This window comes from Bubalus kerabau, chromosome 7, assembly GCF_029407905.1.
Source record: "Bubalus kerabau isolate K-KA32 ecotype Philippines breed swamp buffalo chromosome 7, PCC_UOA_SB_1v2, whole genome shotgun sequence".
Lineage (NCBI taxonomy): Eukaryota > Metazoa > Chordata > Mammalia > Artiodactyla > Bovidae > Bubalus > Bubalus kerabau.
In genome coordinates this window covers 73,139,911-73,160,436 of record NC_073630.1, presented here as the reverse complement: position 1 = coordinate 73,160,436, position 20,526 = coordinate 73,139,911, and the positions used below count along the sequence as shown (strand labels likewise).

General features: G+C 35.3%; 1 protein-coding gene across 14 annotated transcripts in view; it reads right to left on the bottom strand.

Annotated features, from left to right (window-relative positions):
• The window catches only part of FIP1L1 (factor interacting with PAPOLA and CPSF1), a 66,799-nt gene that overhangs the window by 27,540 nt on the left and 18,733 nt on the right, over positions 1 to 20,526 (bottom strand). For all 14 annotated transcript variants that reach the window (XM_055588586.1, XM_055588582.1, XM_055588575.1 and 11 more), the window contains 3 exons: positions 17,966 to 18,075; positions 2,505 to 2,598; positions 610 to 766 (listed from right to left, as the gene is read on the bottom strand). In XM_055588586.1, coding sequence (XP_055444561.1) covers positions 610 to 766; positions 2,505 to 2,598; positions 17,966 to 18,075 — 361 coding nt within the window. The remainder of the gene's footprint in view (positions 1 to 609; positions 767 to 2,504; positions 2,599 to 17,965; positions 18,076 to 20,526) is intronic.

Below are 20,526 nucleotides of genomic sequence, written 5' to 3'. Positions count from 1 at the left end.
ACAATTAGGGAATTATTTGTAAATTTTTTCCTACTACCACTGATCTAGCTTTTAATAAATAACCAAAAGTGGCTAAGAATATTATAAAAACTGACATTAATTTTCTGTCATGTTTAATAGGCCCCTGGCACCCAGAAACAGTATCCAAAAAGGAAACCAGTATACAAAGAAAGACAACAACTGGACTTGAGATTTTCATTTCATTCTCTTCATAGATATAATTTTTTTTAACCTATGCAATTTTAAAAGTATCGTTAATTTTTTTTTTTTTTCAAAACAAGGTAACATGACTCAATGTGAGTTTATACATACACAATCAGCAACTTTAATTTGGGGAATCACTATCATATTTTTAGAACACAGTTTTAGTCCACTTGTCTTTATTTTAGTACACTGCCTCTTTGCTTTGCTGAAATTGTTAAGACACATATACATCTGATTTAGTGTCAATCTATTGAAGATTGAGCATAAATTTCTTATTCTATTACTTTTAATGTAATGCAGTGAAGATTCTGTTTTCAAATATATACTTTAATTGTTAAGTTCAAAATTTAAAAACACTCATAGGCTATTTTTCTTTCAGAATCAAATGTCTTATTTACTATTTACCTGGTGGTGGAATCAGAGGTGGAGCAGTGCTGACAGTTGGAGGAGGTGGAAGAAATGGAGGAGGTGGAAGGTGAGTTGGAGGAGCTCCTGGAGGGAAAAATGGAGGTGGTTTGCTAAAATTGTTGTCTACTTCAGTAGCAGATCTTTCAGAAAGGACCTAAAATTATAGAGCACAGTTAAGTAAAAAGGTGAATAAATATTTTTATCTAAGAGTAAACGCAGTAAATGAATCTCATTTAATCTAAGAAATAAGTTTTATTCACATACACATATTTTGGAGAAGTAGGACTAACTGTTCTATGTATGGGGTATAAGTGAACATTACACGTATGTGAGTATACACTCAAACACACATTTGTTCATAGTCAAAGCCTAGGAAAAAATGAATCATTACAAGTAAAATTCTTATGGAATAACTAAGAGATTTAATAACGTTGTAAGCAAGAGACAATTAAGTATTTCACAAATAAAATGTAGTTAGTATTATCTTGTTACTCAACCAAAGTTAAAGTATTCAAATTAAGGCATTATAATCATTAGTCACAGATATCAGAATTAAGAAACTAAGATGGCAGCAGAACCAGATATGCATTATACCAAAGCCTGTCATCTCAGGTTGCAAAGTAAGAGGTTGTACGGCATGCATCAAATAGGGTGCAAGTAACAGGCACTGGATATATAAAAAGCTTCTTCATCTGAGCCTTGGAACTTTAAGAACAAGGGTTTATACTCAATAAGCAAAAGTATTTACAAAATATCAATCTTTGTCAATAGGTAAGGGATAAGCATCAAACCTACAGGAGAGTGGCACCTAGAAATATGAATTTTTTACAAGATCCCTGATGGACTCTAATATGCAAATGTGTTTGGAAAAACAGAAAAAGCAGGCAACATAATGTTATATATTTATACTTTTCAAATCCTTGCTGGCTAAAGCATATCATTTGAACAGATAATCCTTCCTTTCATTAACTTTTCCTACATTTAAGTACAGTAATTTTTGTAAGGCTTATGTTGAAAAGCTATTTTTTAAAGTAGAAAGCAGAGTTATTTTAAGAATAAGCATGGCCTTTTAATTGTGGGGGAAAGAAAGAGGATTGTCTTCCAGTTTAGGAATAATTTACCTTTAAAGGTGCTAAAAAGAACATTCATATGATTAATTTATTAAAAGTAATAAGAATCAGAACACTTTGGATATTTTTTAAAATACTTAGAGAAAATTAATAATGAAAAAGTGTGGTCAATTAACAGCTGAAAATCTTAAGTTACTCAAGTTCAAACTTGAGTTATCCAAGCTACTAATAACTCATCTCCTTTCATCCTTTTAACTGAAAAGCATGAGATCTATTTCTCTCAGAAATATCACATTAAATAAATTATGGTACAGCCATAGAATAAATCTATCAAGAGGAGATTTTAAATCAAATTGTTAAGAATATGGAAAAATGCAAATGATAATTTTAAATGGGAAAAAATGGATACACAAAAATATAATTGTAGTTGTATCTGTCCCAATCTTACTTAGTGATGAGGAAAAGGTGTATCAAAATGTTAAGAGTAGTTATCTTTAAATGGCAGAACTATGGATGATTTTATTTTCTTCTTTAAACTTTTCCCATACCTTCCTTTTTTAGTCCAATGAGTCTATATATCACACTCATAGCAAGGAAAAGAAATTTTACTGAAAAATATCCAAAGGTTATACATTTTAAATAGAACAGTTTTTATAATAACATAGTGATTATGTTGCAGTGATTGATTCACATTTTAAATCCCCTTTGTATTAAAAGCACCAAAAGTACCTAACACACAGGAGAGTGCTATGACTGAATAAATTAAACCAGAACATAGATATAATCTTTCATTTAAAAATAATAATTCATAAAATACTAAACCTGTATATTGCTGTTTTCATTTGCCCGTCGCCTTCCTTCTACTCGGCTGATAGTTATAGTCTGACCAATAACATCAATTGCCCCAGGTAATCTCCTGTAACGTAAAAAGTTAATCATTTCAGTTTCACCTAACTAGATGTTTGGACAGTATATACATATTAGGTAAGAAATAAAGCCCAAAACCCTTTGCAATGTAATTTAAAATAAAACTATCACAACATACTTTGGAAAAAACTTCATTTAGGTAAAAAGTTTTATTAATGAGCTAAGACTAGCACATCTAACAATAATCATAATGCTAATTTTTAAGTATATTTGAAGGTTTTCTTTAAAGTTTATTATTTTTTAGTACTCTCCAACTGAATTTACCTTTGTGGAATTGAAACAGGTAGGAAATACTAAACAAATGGAAATAAAATTTATTGGCCACTGTAATTGTAACACATACCACAGTTATATTACAGACTACAAAATTCTTCAAAAGGGCCTGAAAATATATAATGCTCATTCTGAGACACAAAGAATATTTTTCTTAGTAATTTATTCTGAGCATCAGAAAAGAATAAAAAGGGAACCAGTTCTGTATTGCCATTAGAAAGCTTCAAATATTTAAATACCAGGCCCACCTCCAACTGTATTTACAACTATAAAGTTTGTAAGTAGATGGAAAAACAGTCTATCACAAAATAATGCTGCAAATTTAATAGGAAAATCTAACAAGTTAAATTTTAAAAAATAAAATAACATTAAAAGCCATTTATACATGTAATTAAGGACTTTATAAAAATGCATATGGTTAATAAAATACAAAAGTCACTTGTAGGCACTGGCAATGAAAAATGGATACAAATTAGATGAATTTCTCTTTATCTGTACTTCAGTTCTGAACAACTGTGCTTTTAAAATTTTAGAACAATCAAAATACAACAAATCCTTCCACAGTCATCAAGTTAGGTTCCTTAAAATGACTAGTAACAGCAGCTACTATTTGTTGAACAATTACATTCTATACCTAAACCTCACAATAACCCTTAAAGAAAATTAACATATACCAGTCAGATAAAGCTAGAGCTAGAGTGATATCACTGACCTCAGTAATAACTAAATGGCAAAACTAATTTACACATCTGAGTCTTTCTGATTTCAAAGCCTCAGATTCCTTCCCTTGAGCCATGCTGCCTTCCAGCAAGATACAGCAGCCCTTGAAAAACTTAGGACTTTTGGAAAGCAAGAATTGGTGGAAATATGTCTCAAGTAAACTTTAAAATGACCAATAAATAATCTTATGCTCAGAAAAAGAGAGCCCTATAAAAAGCCTATAATATCATTTAAAATGTCTTTAACTACTGATCCTGCCCATGTAAACTTTCTATCAATATATTTTTTTAAATGTTCAAGCCTTACTGATTTTATGCCTGGGTCACTGACCTCCCCAAGTTTCCTCATGATCTCAAAGATCAAAACTGATTTTCCTTCATTTGTATCCTTTAGTGTAGCTGGGAAACTATCCTAACATTCACAGATTAGGAAAATTCATATACTTCTGACAAAACAAATACTGCTGTAATTTTTTCCTAAAATTTAAAATACTTATAAAGCTATGACCACTATAATTTCACATGAAATGCACATGCCACCCGTTCTCCCATATAAAAACATTATCTCAGATTTTAACATCTCAGCAGATAAAGGTATATATTTTCTGAGGTCTGGACTTCTCTCACCATTTATTGTATCTAGACTTCACTGTAAAAATCCTTATTTCTACTCTGTTTTCTTTTCCATTCTCTTCTGTTCTCAATCACCGGATTCTCCCCACTCCAACTCTTTAAATCTATTCCTGTCAAGAATAAATTCTCACAAAGTTGTTTGGGTTTGCAACCTGCATTACAAATCCTCCAAATTGTTAAAAGTAACAAAAGGGAAAGATTCTATAACTTTGACCATGGATTTCTAAGCATTTGTGCTTTCAGAAATTCTGGGCCACATGGGAGTACTCATTTAACAAAATTTGATCTTCAGTGTAGAGAAGTCTGATTATCTTTTTCAGCTTTAAATGGATTTCTCTATCACTAAAAGGGCTTCCCCATGGCTCAGCGGTAAAGAATCTGCCCGCATGAAATACAGGAGCTGCGGGAGACATGTGTCTTATCCTTTGGTGGGCAAGATCCCGGGGAGGAGGGCATGGCAGCCACTCCAGCATTTTTGCCTGGAGAATCCCATGGACAGAGGAGCCTGGTGGGACATGGTCCATATGGTTACAAAGAGTCAGACATGACTGCAGTGACTTAGCAGGCTATCACTAAAGATTCAAAATGTCAAATACTATGTTTCTAAAAACGTACAAATGAGAAATTAGTTTTAACAAACACATATGGCTAGAAGGAGTCTAAAAAATTGCAATTCCTTATATTTCCATAATAGTAACATCTCCTTGCCCAAGCACTGTTACCATACAAATTGATTTAACTGAATCAAAAATTTCATTAGGAATTAGAAATTGATGAGAAATTTTGTTATTTTAGAACAGATACATATGTATTACAGTAACATTTACCTTGATAATATTTAATATTAACATAGAATAATTAAGTATCAATTTTGATGCCACATTATGGAGAACAATATTGAACCATATTATTTTTAAAGTTTCTGATGCACCACTTTCTATTTCAATGTATAAAAAGATTTAGAAGAGCTTCACCATGAAGATCTACTATAACTTGGATTTCTACAAAGCACAGATTTAATTGGACTTAAAATCTTGTTCAGTAAGGCAGACGACAGTTAATGGAGTATCAAGATTCTCTTCTCTATATTAGACTCAATCAAAAAAGACAGCAACTAACCATGGTGGCAGCTACTGTTTCATCACCTAGTTGAATACAGGCAGCAAATATTCACAAGAACCTCCACCTCTCCTCCTAACACAGACGAATATGAAAACAACTCTGAAATTTTAATGGAATCAAATTAAACGCCATATTTTGAGAACTCTGATGTTCCAGAAAGGGCATGAGAGCTGCTTACATAGATACAACAGAAAATCTAAAGTAATGAACTCAGGACCAAGGGAAGATGGACAAAAGGTTAGTTATTAATCTCTGGCCACAAATTTATCTCTTGGTTTATTTTTTGACAGCCAAAATAAAGGACATTCTTAATAACAAAAGTCTCTAGTGTGCATTTAAGATAAAAACAAAACACCAGCACTGAAGATTACTTTTCTTGGTAATTATGATAGCTAGCATTTACTGAACATCTACTATGGTGCTAGGAAAGCACTGTTCTAAGCATTTTACATATATTTATACCTCATAACAATCCTATGAGGTAGCACTTTACCTCTCCCATTTTATAGATAGTAAAAAGACAAGAAGTTTCTCCTTTGATTATATCTTAAAAGAAAGTATGATAGACTGCAGTAGTTTTTAAGCTTTTAAACCACAAAACAGTTATTTAGGAAATATATTTTACACAGGAATCCAGCACATACATTATATAAAAAACAAAAACAGAAGTTTCATAAAACAGTACTAACACTATAAAGGAAAATGGTAACATTAAAATCAAATATGCCTTTATTAATATTTACATATAATACAGAGGAAAAAAACTAAAATCAATTCATATTTGGTGGCTCAGACCACCAAACTATTCTAATACCGCACTAATGGATAGCAATCTAATGCTTTGAAAAACAATGAAATAGTGACAAAGTCTCCAATATTACTATAGCCAAAACGGAAGTGAATTTCACATCCTGTTTCTCAAGTTTCCTCCATACTGGGTGAAGCATAACAATGTACTAGTCAATAAAAGCAACTTAATCAGGGGAGCAAAACAATGTGGTTTGAGAACACTGCCCTCTTGATGGTCAGGCTTACCCTAAGGATTTAATTGTACTTCTGAGCAAGAGTTCTTAACTAGCATGCATGGGATACAGAGAAATCAAGAAGTCTCTGAACCTAAATATGTGCATAAATATACATGTATTTTCTAGGCAAGAGTCCACAGTTTGCAGCAAATTTTCAAAGGGCTTACTGCTTCAAAGAAAGTTGAGAACCTCTATTCTAAAAAAAAACAAAAGGAATGGAACACATATCCTTGCAGAAATCTATGAATGTAGTTTTCTCACAACAGAGATTCTAATAAGAACAAAGCAGGAGATATTTTAAGACTGAAATCTCTAGGAAAACACGTACGATGTGACTATTTTATATTTCCAAATTAAAGACAGATGTACTTGGTGGTATTATTATCTAACTCAGGTCATAAACTGAATAGATGGCTTTAACAATTCTGCATGAAAATTGATATTACATTTTTTTAAGTTACTTAGGAAAAAGCCTTAGAAGACATGCAGAATGGATTTAGCCATATCAGATGGGAAGGGAGGACATTTTAGATTGAGGGGAGAACAAGAGTGGGGTAAATATTATGCACTGGATTCCAAATATACTATCTACCAATCTGTTTGCAACAGGAACAGCAGGATCCACTTTTGGTAGAGATTACCATATTTTAAGCTCAGCTGCATTTTTTAAGTGTATCACTGAAAGGAAAAGACATGCTTCTACGGGTAATTTAAAAAAATAAAGACCTTCATATGTGCAATCACATAAAATCTTACAAGCCACACAATATGGCAATATGCATTCAGAGTGCTCAAATGCTTTGAAGAACAGGTACATTTTTCAGTATACAAATTAAGACAGAACAGTAAGTAGTGCAAGAACAAATGAGGAAGTCAATTTTAGATTTAATGCTCATTTAACATCCACTTCAAAAGTCTTATGTTTGTCTATTATAAGAAACCCAAGCAGGTTTAAATATTTTAGTAATTCTACACTGTAATAGAATTTTATTATTCCTCTTAAAAGAGTCTGAATTGGTTTAAAAGAATTATGACATTGGAAAAAAGCTTAAAAAAAGAACTCCAGTTCAGTCGCTCAGTCATGTCCAACTCTTTGCGACCCCAAGAACCGCAGCATGCCAGGCTTCCCTGTCCATCACCAACTCCTGGAGTCCACCCAAACCCATGTCCATTGAGTCGGTGATGCCATCCAACCATCTCATCCTCTGTCGTCCCCTTCTCCTCCTGCCCTCAATCTTTCCTAGCATCAGGGTCTTTTCAAATGAGTCAGCTCTTCGCATCTGGTGGCCAAAGTATTGGGAGTTTCAGCTTCAACATCAGTCCTTCCAATGAACACCCAGGACTGATCTCATTTAGGATGGACTGGTTGGATCTCCTTGCAGTCCAAGGTACTCTCTCAAGAGTCTTCTCCAACACCACGGTTCAGAAGCATCAATTTTTCGGCGCTCAGCTTTCTTTATAGTGCAACTCTCACATCCATACATGACCACTGGAAAAACCATAACCTTGACTAGATGGACCTTTGTGGACAAAGTAATGTCTCTGCTTTTTAATATGCTAAGTTGGTCATAACTTTGCTTCCAAGGAGTAAGTGTCTTTTAATTTCATGGCTGCAATCCCTTAGAAGAAATGGAGTAGCCATCATAGTCAACAAGACTCCGAAATGCAGTACTTGGATGCAATCTCAAAAATGACAGAATGATCTCTATTTGTTTCCAAGGCAAACCATTCAATATCACAGTAATCCAAGTCTATGCCCCGACCAGTAACACTGAAGAAGCTGAAGTTGAACGGTTCTGTGAAGACCTACAAGACCTTCTAGAACAAACACCCCCAAAAGATGTCCTTTTCATTATAGGGGACTGGAATGCAAAAGTAGGAAGTCAATACACACATGGAGTAACAGGCAAATTTGGCCTTGGAGTACAGAATGAAGCAGGGCAAAGGCTAACAGAGTTCTGCCAAGAGAATGCACCGGTCACTGCAAACACCCTCTTCCAACAACCCAAGAGAAGACTCTACACATGGACATCCCCAGATGGTCAACACCAAAATCAGACTGATTATGTTCTTTGAAGGCAAAGATGGAGAAGCTCTATACAGTCAGCAAAAACAAGACCGGGAGCTGACTGTGGCTCAGATCATGAACTCCTTATTGCCAAATTCAGACTTAAACTGAAGAAAGTAGGGAAAACCACTAGACCATTCAGGTATGACCTAAATCAAATCCCTTATGACTATATACAGTGGAAGTGAGAGATAGATTTAAGGGACGAGATCTGATAGACAGAGTGCCTGATGAACTATGGATGGAGGTTCATGAACACTGTACAAGAGACAGGAATCAAGACCATTCCCAAGGAAAAGAAATGCAAAAAAGCAAAATGGGTGTCTGAAGAGGCCTTACAAACAGCTGTGAAAAGAAGGGAAGCAAAAAGCAAAGAAAAAAAGGAAAGATATACCCATTTGAATGCAGAGTTCCAAAGAATAGCAAGGAGAGATAAGAAAGCCTTCCTCAGCAATCAATGCAAAGAAATAGAGGAAAACAATAGAATGGGAAAGACTAGAGATCTCTTCAAGAAGATTAGAGATACCAAAGGAACATTTCAAGCAAAGATGACTTCGATAAAGGACAGAAATCGTATGGACTCAACAGAAGCAGAAGATATTAAGAAGAGGTGGCAAGAATACACAGAAGAACTGTACAAAAAAGATCTTCATGACCCAGATAATCATGATGGTGTGATCACTCACACTCACCTAGAGCCAGACATCCTGGAATGTGAAGTCAAGGGGGCCTTAGGAAGCATCACTACGAACAAAGCTAGTGGAGCTGATGGAATTCCAGTTGAGCTATTTCAAATCCTGAAAGATGATGCTGTGAAAGTGCTGCACTCAATATGCCAGCAAATTTGGGAAACTCAGCAGTGGCCACAGGACTGGAAAAGGTCAGTTTTCATTCCAACCCCAAAGAAAGGCAATGCCAAAGAATGCTCAAACTACCGCACAATTGCACTCATCTCACACGCTAGTAAAGTAATGCTCAAAATTCTCCAAGCCAGGCTTCATCAATACGAGAACCGTGAACTTCCTGATGTTCAAGCTGGTTTTAGAAAAGGCAGAGGAACCAGAGATCAAATGGCCAACATCCGCTGGATCATGGAAAAACCAAGAGAGTTCCAGAAAAACATCTAGTTCTGCTTTATTGACCATGCCAAAGCCTTTGACTGTGTGGATCACAATAATCTGTGGAAAATTCTGAAAGACATGGGAATACCAGACCACCTGACCTGCCTCTTCAGAAACCTGTATGCAGATCAGGAAGCAACAGTTAGAACTGGACATGGAACAACAGACTGCTTCCAAATAGGAAAAGGAGTACGTCAAGGCTGTATACTGTCACCCTGTTTATTTAACTTCTATGCAGAGTACATCATGAGAAACGCTGGGCTGGAGGAAGGACAAGTGGAAATGAAGATTGCAGGGAGAAATATCAATAACCTCAGATATGCAGATGACACCACCCTTATGGTAGAAAGTGAAGAGGAACTAAAGAGCCTCTTGATGAAAGCAAAAGAGCAGAGTGAAAAAGTTGGCTTAAAGCTTAGCATTTAGAAAACTAAGATCATGGCATCCGGTCCCATCACTTCAAGGCAAACAGATGGGGAAACAACTTAGAATTTGCAACTAATAAACTAAAAGGAGCACAGTTTAAAATTTAAAATGGAAACAAAATACAGAAATAAACTGAACACTTGGATAAGATTATAGCAATCATCTGTAATGCAAATTCCAATTTTCTGTGTTCATTAAAACTACTTCATTCTTCTCACTAACTGGCTTTAGAAGAGTAACAAATCTGAATGAACAAAACAAACTAGACTCTATACTAGACTGTATTATTCTTTACAGTTAGCTTCAAGAGTTTAAAAAAAAAAAAGCAAAAACACAGTACTATATAAATTAAGAGTAACATGGTGAGAAAAGTCTGTGTCTCCAAATACAGTAATTTATGAAATGGATTTCAACCATTGTACAACTGTTCTTATATAGACTTAAGGAATGCTTCAAAAATAACTCCTCATTTCTCAGTTACATTCATTATAAGAGCTGGAATCTCATTTTCTATCTTCTGCTCAAAGAAAGTGTGTGTAGCTTTCAGCTACAGTTTTTACTTTTAGTTTTCAAAAGCACAAAATTCTCACTGAAAATACAGTGCCAAAATTCCTAATAACTACCCCCGACATTAATCACAAAATCAGAATAGGAGTTTTCTAAGTTACCGAAACCATTTTTTTTGGTGGGGGGGGCGGGGGGGTGGAGAAGGCGAAGTGTGGGGAGAGTTATACAGTCTAAGTACTGAGATGTATCACTTTCAGATTAAAGAACTAATATCTTCCTTATAAAATGGCCAGTTTATTTCAAGAAATAAACTTACATCAAAAGAAAAACTAAGTTAAAAATTATAAGTCAAATGATTTATATAAAAGAAACTTAAGATGCTAAAACAGTAGCAGTAAAGCAACAAATATAAAGTTTAAAGTTACATTAAAATAAATGATTTTAAGTATCCCTGTGGCTTTGCTTATGGAAGTCAACTTTCCTGACCTGCAGCATTTGAAGGTGAAAAAACAGGGATTCTTGCCGGGGCTCTGCCTCTTACTTAGCCATGAATCTAGGCAAATTCCCTAATTTCTCAAATCTCCTCTTCCATGTAAACCAGGGACTAGCCAGAAAATAAATAATTCAGAATTAGAAGGGCTTTTTCAGATAAAATAGTCCAGCCCCATCATTTTACAATCATGGAAACAGAGGCCTAGACATTTAAGGAAACTATCCTAAATTAACATAAGTGCAAACCCAAATATAATATCCAAATCCAATGTCCATGTCATGAAACTGCTCTAAGTTTAAGAAAGTAGTCATTCTCTTTCTACCAATATGGCTACTGATTCATTATCAATAGTAGAATGACGAACACAACACTCTATTGTCTGGCCCTTTGGGGATCAATAAATTGGCTCTCCATGTTGCTGGCCAGGTTAAATATAAATCCAAGTGTTTCTTCACACACTATAATAACAAAGTTAATTGTTATTTAGAAATTATATTAGTAACACTGCTATTAAATTTTGAGTTCCACAGAAGTATTAAAAGTGAAGACTCAAACACCACACCTGTCACATCTAATTTTTCTTTATTCAAAACAACTCTTGAAATTTTCTATTGGTTCTTCAAGGAGAATTGCAGCTTTAAAAACTAAGATCCCTGGTTCCCATGGTTAAGAATCTACCTGCCAATGCAGGGGACATGGGTTTGATCCCTGGTCCAGAAGATTCCACATGCCCTGGGGCAACTAACCACATGAGCCACAACTACTGAAGCCTGCTTGCTTTAGAGCCCATACTCCACAAGAGAAGTCAACACAATGAGAAGCTCACGCATCACAACTAGAGATTACCCCTGCTACCCACGACTAGAGACAAGCTTTGCACAGTAACAAAGATCCAGAGCAGACAAAAATAAAAAAATATATTAATTAATTTTAAAACTAAGATCAACATTATATAACACATCTGCAAAAATATCAATGAGGATACCTTTAAAGTAACAGTCATATATGCAAATTATCATTCTATAGCTTATTAAAATAATATATGCAACTTGAGACTATTCTAAGGCTATAAATAATATATTTTGGTCTGCATCAATTATCATTTGGATATTTACTGAAAAGTCAGAGTATTTTTGACTTTCAGATGAAGACCCTTTTGAGAATGAATAAGTTTATTTTCTCTTAAGAAATTTTATCAAAGCAAGTTGACTAGAAAATTCTTACTTCCCACAGGGAATATATAATGGAAACCCCCAAAGAAAAGAAATCGAAGAAATAAAATTTAGACATGTTTCCTCCTTTTACTTTTCTTTTAGGTGCTGTGACCAAAACATCTGATCATAATTTATATATTTAAGTCTGTAAGTGAAAGTAATTAAAAGCACACTAATACAGCATCAAGTTGCCCAGGAAAAAAGCTTTAAATTCTTTAACAACAAAGACACACAAAATACACCCCCATATACTATCACCTTGTTTAAAACCTCAAATGATAAATTAGGAAGGTTCTTAGTTTGTATTACTCATCAAGCAAAGTATAATTGCTTAGATTGATGAGTGTTGGCAATGTACTTTCATACCCTAACATACTTGCTTCTCATTACATCCCTTAGTCTAGAAATTATTATTCCCGTTTTACAGACTCAGGAATTTACAATATCCATCCAAGGTTGTATGCTTTGTAAATTTAAGATTTTGAACACAAACCAAAATTTATTGGAGAATGGATATGAGAAATAAGCATAGAAACAATAGGGAGATAATATTTCCAAAGACACCTGGTGGACCCACCTAAAAGAAAGGCGGGTTTATGCACTGTAGTTGGAAATAAAGATTGAAAAGATTCAGTGGTGTCCAATTTTATAAAGGTCCTAAAGACTAAAAAGGTCAATTTTCATTCCAATCCAAAGAGGGGCAATGCCAAAGAATGTTCAACCAACTGCACTCATTTCATATGCCAGCAATGTAATGTGCAAAATCCTTCAAGTCAGGCTTCAGCAGTACAAGAACAGAGAACTTCCAGTAGTACAAGCTGTGTTTAAAAAAGACAGAGGTACCAGAGGCCAAATTGCCAACATCTGTTGAATCATAGGGAAAGCAAGGGAATTCCAAAAACACATCTACTTCTGCTTCACTGACTATACTACAGTCGTTAACTGTATGGATCTCAATAAACTGTGGAAAATTCTAAAAGATGGGAATTCCAGACCACCTTACCTGTCCCCTGAGGAAGCTCTATGCAGGACAAGAAGCTACAGTTAGAACTGGACAGAGAAGAATGGACTAGTTCAAAATTGGGAAAGGAGTACATCAAAGCTGTATGTTGTCACCCTGTTCCATGCAGAGCACATCATACAAAATGCTGGGCTGGATGAAACACAAGCTGGAATCAAGATTGTCCAGAGAAATATCAACAACCTCAGCCATGCAGATGATACCATCCTAATGGCAGAAAGCGAAGAGGAACTAACCCTCTTGATGAGGGTAAAACAGTGAAAGCTGGCTTAAAACTCAACATTCAAAAAACTAAGAGCATGGCATCTGGTGTCATCACTTCATGGCAAATATAAGGTGAAAAAGTGCAAAGAGTGATAGATTTTATTTTCCTGGGCTCCAGAATCATTGCAGATGGTGACTGCAGCCATGAAATTCAAAGACACTTGCTCCTTGGAAGGAAAGCTATGACAAACCTAGAAAGTGTATTAAAAAGCAGAGACATCGCTTTGCCAACATAGGTCTGTATAGCCAAAGCTGTGGTTTTTCCAGTAGTCATGTACAGATGTGAGAGTCAGACTATAAAGAAAGCTGAATGCTGAATAATTGATACTTTCAAATTGTGGTACTGGGAAGACTCTTTTGAGAGTTCCTTGGATTGCAAGGAAAGCAAACCAGTCAATCCTAAAGGAAATCAGTCCTGAATTTTCATTCATTGGAAAGACTGATGCTGAAGCTCCAATACTCTGGCCACCTGATGCAAAGAGCTGACTTATTGGGAAAGACTGATGCTGGGAAAAATTGAGGGCAGGAGGAGAAGGTGATGACAGAGGATGAGATAGTTGGATGGCATCACTGACTCGATGGACATGAGTTTGAGCAAACTCCAGGAGATACTGAAGGACAGGAAAGTTTGGTGCGCTGCAGTCCATGGGGGTGCAAAGTACCAGCCATAACTTAGTGACTGAACAACAACAAAGACTGACTCAGAGGGCTAAATTTTATTTCAGGTAGTGAAAAGCACCCAGGGTTTTTTGAAAAATAATTATAGTTGTTCAAAGTAAAATTCTAAAGAAAGCTAATTTTATCTTGTGTGTTTAACTACTTCATTCCTGCCGACCCTTTAAAAAATTAATAAGATACTCTTTTAAAGCAACAGGAAAAATATATATTTATATTTATACATCTGCTTATTTATATTAAAAAAACAGGAAGTACAAAAAGAACTATATGAAATGAAACTTTTTATTGGCAGAAATGAAAAAAACTGCAAAGAGTAACTAATTTAAGTATACTTTTAGATAGCCTTGCCTGTGGAACTATGTTAAATGTTCTGAACATGTAGAAAAAAATTAATAAGTGTGGAGAAAAAATGCTAATACTGAATAGCAACAAACAATGGATCAAATTATCTTTTAAATGATTAATAAGAAGATGCAATATGAAATAAGGAAAGAGGAGTAGAATCTGTGGTTTCAAACTGGAAGTAAATGAAACATGACTGTGTGACTAAAATTTCATAAAAATAATGTACATATGGCAATTTCATATCAAAACTGCTTAATTTTTCCTAGCTCTGAGTGCTGAATAGGACTGCTGCTGCTGCTGCTGCTCCTAAGTCGCTTCAGTCGTGTCTGACTCTGTGCGACCCCATAGACGGCAGCCCACCAGGCTCCTCCGTCCCTGGGATTTTCCAGGCAAGAGTACTGGAGTGGGGTGCCATTGCCTTCTCCGGCTGAAAAGGACTAGAAAGACTAAAACACCTCAAAAGCAATGAGATAATTAGTGCCAAGACTGTGGTTTCTAACTACCATTTCTGACTAAAAAGCATCAGGATCCCTTCAAGATTTGGTTGCTTCTATGGAAGGGGCAGGGAAAGTACAAGACAAGACTAAAACATCTAGGAGTACCAGAAAATATCAGTTCAGTTCAGTAGCTCAGTCATGTCCGACTCTTTGTGACCCCATGAACTGCAGCACGCCAGGCCTCCCTGTCCATCACCAACTCTGAGTTCACTCAAACTCACGTTCATCGAGTTGGTGATGCCATCCAGCCATCTCATCCTCTGTTGTCCCGTTCTCCTCCTGCCCCTAATCCCTCCCATCAGAGACTTTTCCAATGAGTCAACTCTTCACATGAGGTGGCCAAAGTACTGGAGTTTCAGCTTTAGCATCAGTCCTTCCAAAGAACACCCAGGACTGATATCCTTTTGAATGGACTGGTTGGATCTCCTTGCAGTCCAAGGGACTCTCAAGAGTCTTCTCCAACACCACAGTTCAAAAGCATCAATTCTTCGGCGCTCAGCTTAGAAAATATAGAAATCATCAAAAAAAGGGATGGTAGGGACATGTCAAAAGGTCATAGGAGCCGGTTTAAAGAAGTTCCTACAGACTAAATTGGGAATAATTTGAGAATCAGTATGAATTACAGTGTGTGTGTGGTATCCACACAAACTAATAAGCCATATTAATGTCACACATACTCTCTTAAGCATATAAAATAAAAACTGCATCTAATAATAAATAAGTGAGGGAGGTGGGAAAACCCATTTTTAAAGCAGAATGCCAACTAAAATATAAGAGGAATAACAGACGATAACCATTTTGAAGTAATAACTGATTAAATAAAAATCATAACTGAACATTGAAATTCTTGGAAAAGTCCAAAGACAGAATATTGATGCAGTCTCCTCAAATTACTTATTTATACAGTAACTTTGCAGAAACCCAAAGGACACCACCACAACTAAGTAATTAAGTTATCATCACTAATAATGAGACAAACTGACATGACGAACCTATAGACTAACTCAACGAGAACACAGCACTCATTACCTAGGTAGTGGTCCTGTCCAAAAAGCAAAACCTAAACCTCATAATACAGAAAGATCAGACAAAACCAGACTAAAGGATGATTTACAAAATAACCAGATAGAACTCTTCCAAGAGTTAATGTCAACAAACCCAAAGAATGCTCATACTGTCCTAGATCAAAGAAGAACAGAGACAAAAGAATTAATTGTAATGAATAATATTAGACTGAACCCTAAACCCAGGAGGAAAGAAAAGAATTATCAGATATTACTGAAATATAATAATCAGCAAAATTTACTGGTTATATACTAAAGTACTGATTCATTATTAGATGTTCTGGCTTTGATAACTGTTCTCTGTAATTATGGAACACAATGTCCTTGTTCTTAGGAATATACATTGAAGTAGTGAAGGAAAAAGGGCACAATGCCTATAATTAGCATTCAAATGGTTCAGGAAAAAATATTTCTGAGAAATTATAAAGCAAACATGGAAAAAGTTAATAATTAGTGAATCTGAGTGAACTGTGTATAATACTTTTCCTGCACCTCTTCATAAGTCTAAATTTTTGTCAATACTAAAAAATGAAAACAATAAATGAGGGGGCACAACAGGGGCTTCTGGTAGTAATGGTAATATTCTGTTTCCTGTTCCATATGAAAACTTCTAAAACTAAGCAAAACATTCTGATATGTTCAATATTAACATTTTATTTAATTATGTCAATTTGCTGGGCAGTACAGAAAGTCAGAAATCCAACATTTCTACTGATAAAGTACAAAGAACCATTAAAAAATAATTTCTATGCAAACATTCTATCAGTCACCTATATGTTAATAAAATAATCTAAGATTTAAAAAAAAAAAATAGTGACTACATCAGTAGTACACCTCATTACTGCTAAACACTTGCTATGCAGTGTCTATTTTGACTTAAAAGACATTCACTGTCTTCTCCCTAAAGTCAATACAAGCTTACTTTCAAAAACATCTAATTTCCCTAAGTACAGAGAATAAAACAGATACACTTTGTACATATATAAGAATAAGAAACAAATATTTAGAGGAATACTTCACAGTGGCTGAAAAGTATCCTTTTGATCAAGTGAAGATGAATCCCAAAAACAAATTTTTCTAATGAGCAATGAATACTGTTCTCGGTATTCCAAAGTGCCAGTACTGACATGTTGGGTTTGTTTCTACAAGCTGTGGTGGTAGTGCCCATTCTTTTCAGCAGTAGTGATGAGTCAGCTAACTCTTCCAGTCATTTTTTTACATCCTTTGCACTGTGTCATATCCACCAGTGTCCCTTTATCACTCCTTGGATCCATGATTCATCATTATAATCATGCTCTTAAGTACACTCTCACCTTCCCTGCCCTCTCTATATCCCTTTGTCATACATGTCTGGTAAAACTTCAACTCCTGCTAAATCCAACTCCAGCTACTCTTTATGAGCACATGAACACCTGACAATGGCAAGGGGAACACACCCAAACAAGTTGAATGGTCTCATTTCAACTTATGGCCATCAACCTCAAGAACAGTTTGGAATGTACAGTCTCTCTTTCTGTGTCACCAATTTTTCAATCTTCTAACTCATTCCTATCAGCATATAAAAGTGCTGTGATTTCTCCCATCTGGGGGGCGGGGGAAGCCCTCACTTGACCCCACATTTCCCTCCAGGTAACTGCCTAGCAATCCTACTCCTTCTCCCTAGTTTATTCATACACACTCTAAATAACTATTTCATATCATCTCCTCTCCTCTCAAATATTCAATATTCCCTTCCATTATTTTCACAAAGAATTCGTTTTATACTAAAAACCAAATAAAAGGTTCCAGTTTTTTGATGTATCATTCAGAGATTTCATACTTTACATAGCACTCAAGGTGAAGAAACCAATGCCTTCAATAAACTAAATCATCAGTGTCTTACTAACCTGCTTGGTGGGAGTCCAGTCTTGAACAAAGAAGGAGGAGAAGTAAACTCCGCTTTTGTAGATGGAAGCGCTGTTTCCTTCTCTGCATTTCCAGTTCTTCCCTGCTGTACCTTAAAAAAAAGGGTTATTAGCTTGTTTAATGAAACACGGAAAGAAAATACAATAAAGATGTTTTATTTCAAATTTATAAAGAATGTTTTGTTGCCAAATATATAATAAATTAAACCTATTTTAGAATAGCATTAAGTGGAAGGCACCAAACATGGATCGTGGGATCAAAATGTTTCCAACTACTAAAAAGTTCAAATTAATGTCACTTAAAGTCCAATAAACTGTAACTCTTAAGGACTTTCATAAACTTCCTCAGATCACTCACTATAAATACATCCAGATACTTGTTTAATACTCCATGTTTCAGAGTTCATGAAAGGCCTTGAAGAATTCAGTACACCTAGAAGCTTGAAGTCAGTCATCTGCTTCCTTAATCTTTCTTCTTACTCTTTACATTCAGTTATAAACCAGTAATCTACTTAACTCCATAATCTCTCCCATAGTTGCCCATCCTTTGTGCTCCTATCAGATCCTTGAGTATGGTGCAATCATACTCCTTTAGATTGGTGAAAATCTTTATGCTCTTTTGCTTTCATACTCATCTTCCTATCTTAAAATCATCATTAATTTATTAAATTTAAACAAAGTTCAAGCTGACCTATACTTAAAAACATCTCTACTTTCTTAGGCCCTATTTAAATTCTACTACCCCTGTTCAGTCTAAATTCAGCATCACTCTCCCTACCCATGAGGCAAAGGCCAAGAGAACTCAAGACACCTTGACTCTGCTATATTCAAACCACTGATTCAAGTCCAGAAACCATCTATCTCTCAAATAAACATTATGTGGAACTCATTTTCAAATAAAATATTAATGCTAAATCCTAATTATATAAGAGATGATGAAGATCAGCACCTAGACAATGAAGATAGAAAGACAGAAATAGATTTGATAGACATGTGACACGTAAAATTCAGAATGTAGTGACAGGGAAAATAAACATGATTTACTCATCAAACATTTATTAAGTATCTACTATGTACCAGAAGCTGGGACCACAGAGAGAAATACAACAAAATCCCATACTGTGGGAAAATACGGACACACAAATCATCAGAGCAATGTAACTGTTATGAAAAAAATAACTGGGATAAAAAGATCCTATGAGAACACATCCTGGGGATGTGAAGAATACTCAAAAATGACACTAAGGTCTCAAGAGCACTCCTGAGCACCTAGCTTCTTACCATGTCTAACAAGCATCTCAAACTCATATGGACAAAACAAAGCTACTGACTTCCCTCTATCCGCCAATCTGATTCTTTCCAAGTCTTCCTCCTATGAGTAAATGGCACCATCATCTACCGAGTTGCTTAGTAAAAACAAAAAGTAAAACAAAACCTTAGCAATTACCCAATACATATGCACATCCAATATCAACTTTACCTTGACAATATATACTAAATTCAACCACTTATCATTATGTTCACTACTAAAATTCAGGTCAAACCCATCACCACATCTCAACTGTTCTGCTACATTACCTGGACTCTTTCCTTTGATCTTACCTCTCTAAAACCCATCCTCTGTACACAGTCAAAGCAATCTTTGGTATGGACCCTGCCTACCTCCCCAACTTATTTTGACAACACCAATCACAATGGCCTTTTTTCTTGTTCTTTTTAACAGGTAAGTTCCTCCTTAATGTTGCTTCTGCACTAGATGGTCTTTTTGCTTTATAAGATCATCATGACAACCTCCTTGTAATCATTCAAGTACTGTTCAAATATTTCCTTGAAATGGCCTATCCCAGTCTCCATCATGTCATCTCTATCACATTACTATTTTGTATTTTCCTCATAGAATTTCTCACTAGTATCATTATCTAAAGTCCTCTTATTTATGTTTACTGTCTGCCTGCTGCCACTGTAACACAGGATCTTGGAAAACATGGATGTCATCCAGTTCAAGACTATATCCTAAGAGCCTAAACATTGCCTGGCGTGCAGTTAGTGCTCAAATATATTTGCTATTTGACTGGCTTTAGGACTCAGCTTAAATGTCACTAAGGGAAGCCCGCTTGGAGTCTGTAACAACATAATTTTTGTCATGATTTTCTAGTTATCTTTCCCATTAAGTCAGATAATCTCTAAGACCACAAAATCTATGTCTATAAATAGATTTCCCCTTTCCACTTGAACCCAAGAAACTTCCTTGCACAGACAATGCTCAATTAAAAATTGGGAAGGAGGGAAAAAAAAAAAAACTGGGAAGGAGGAAGGGAGAAGGGTTGGAAAGAAGTAGGGGTGGTGGGAAGAGAGTAAAAATTAGAGTATTTATAATACGAGAAAGAGTGAGAGAAGGTAACAGGAAGACATGGTACATTTTTAAACATGTAAAAATTGCTGTCTCCTAACTTAGTTTTCTTTCCTTGTTAATTTCCTCATAATATACTCAAACAATTCTGAAAATCTTCACCATTTTAGCAACCCTCCTAATTAAGTTGCAA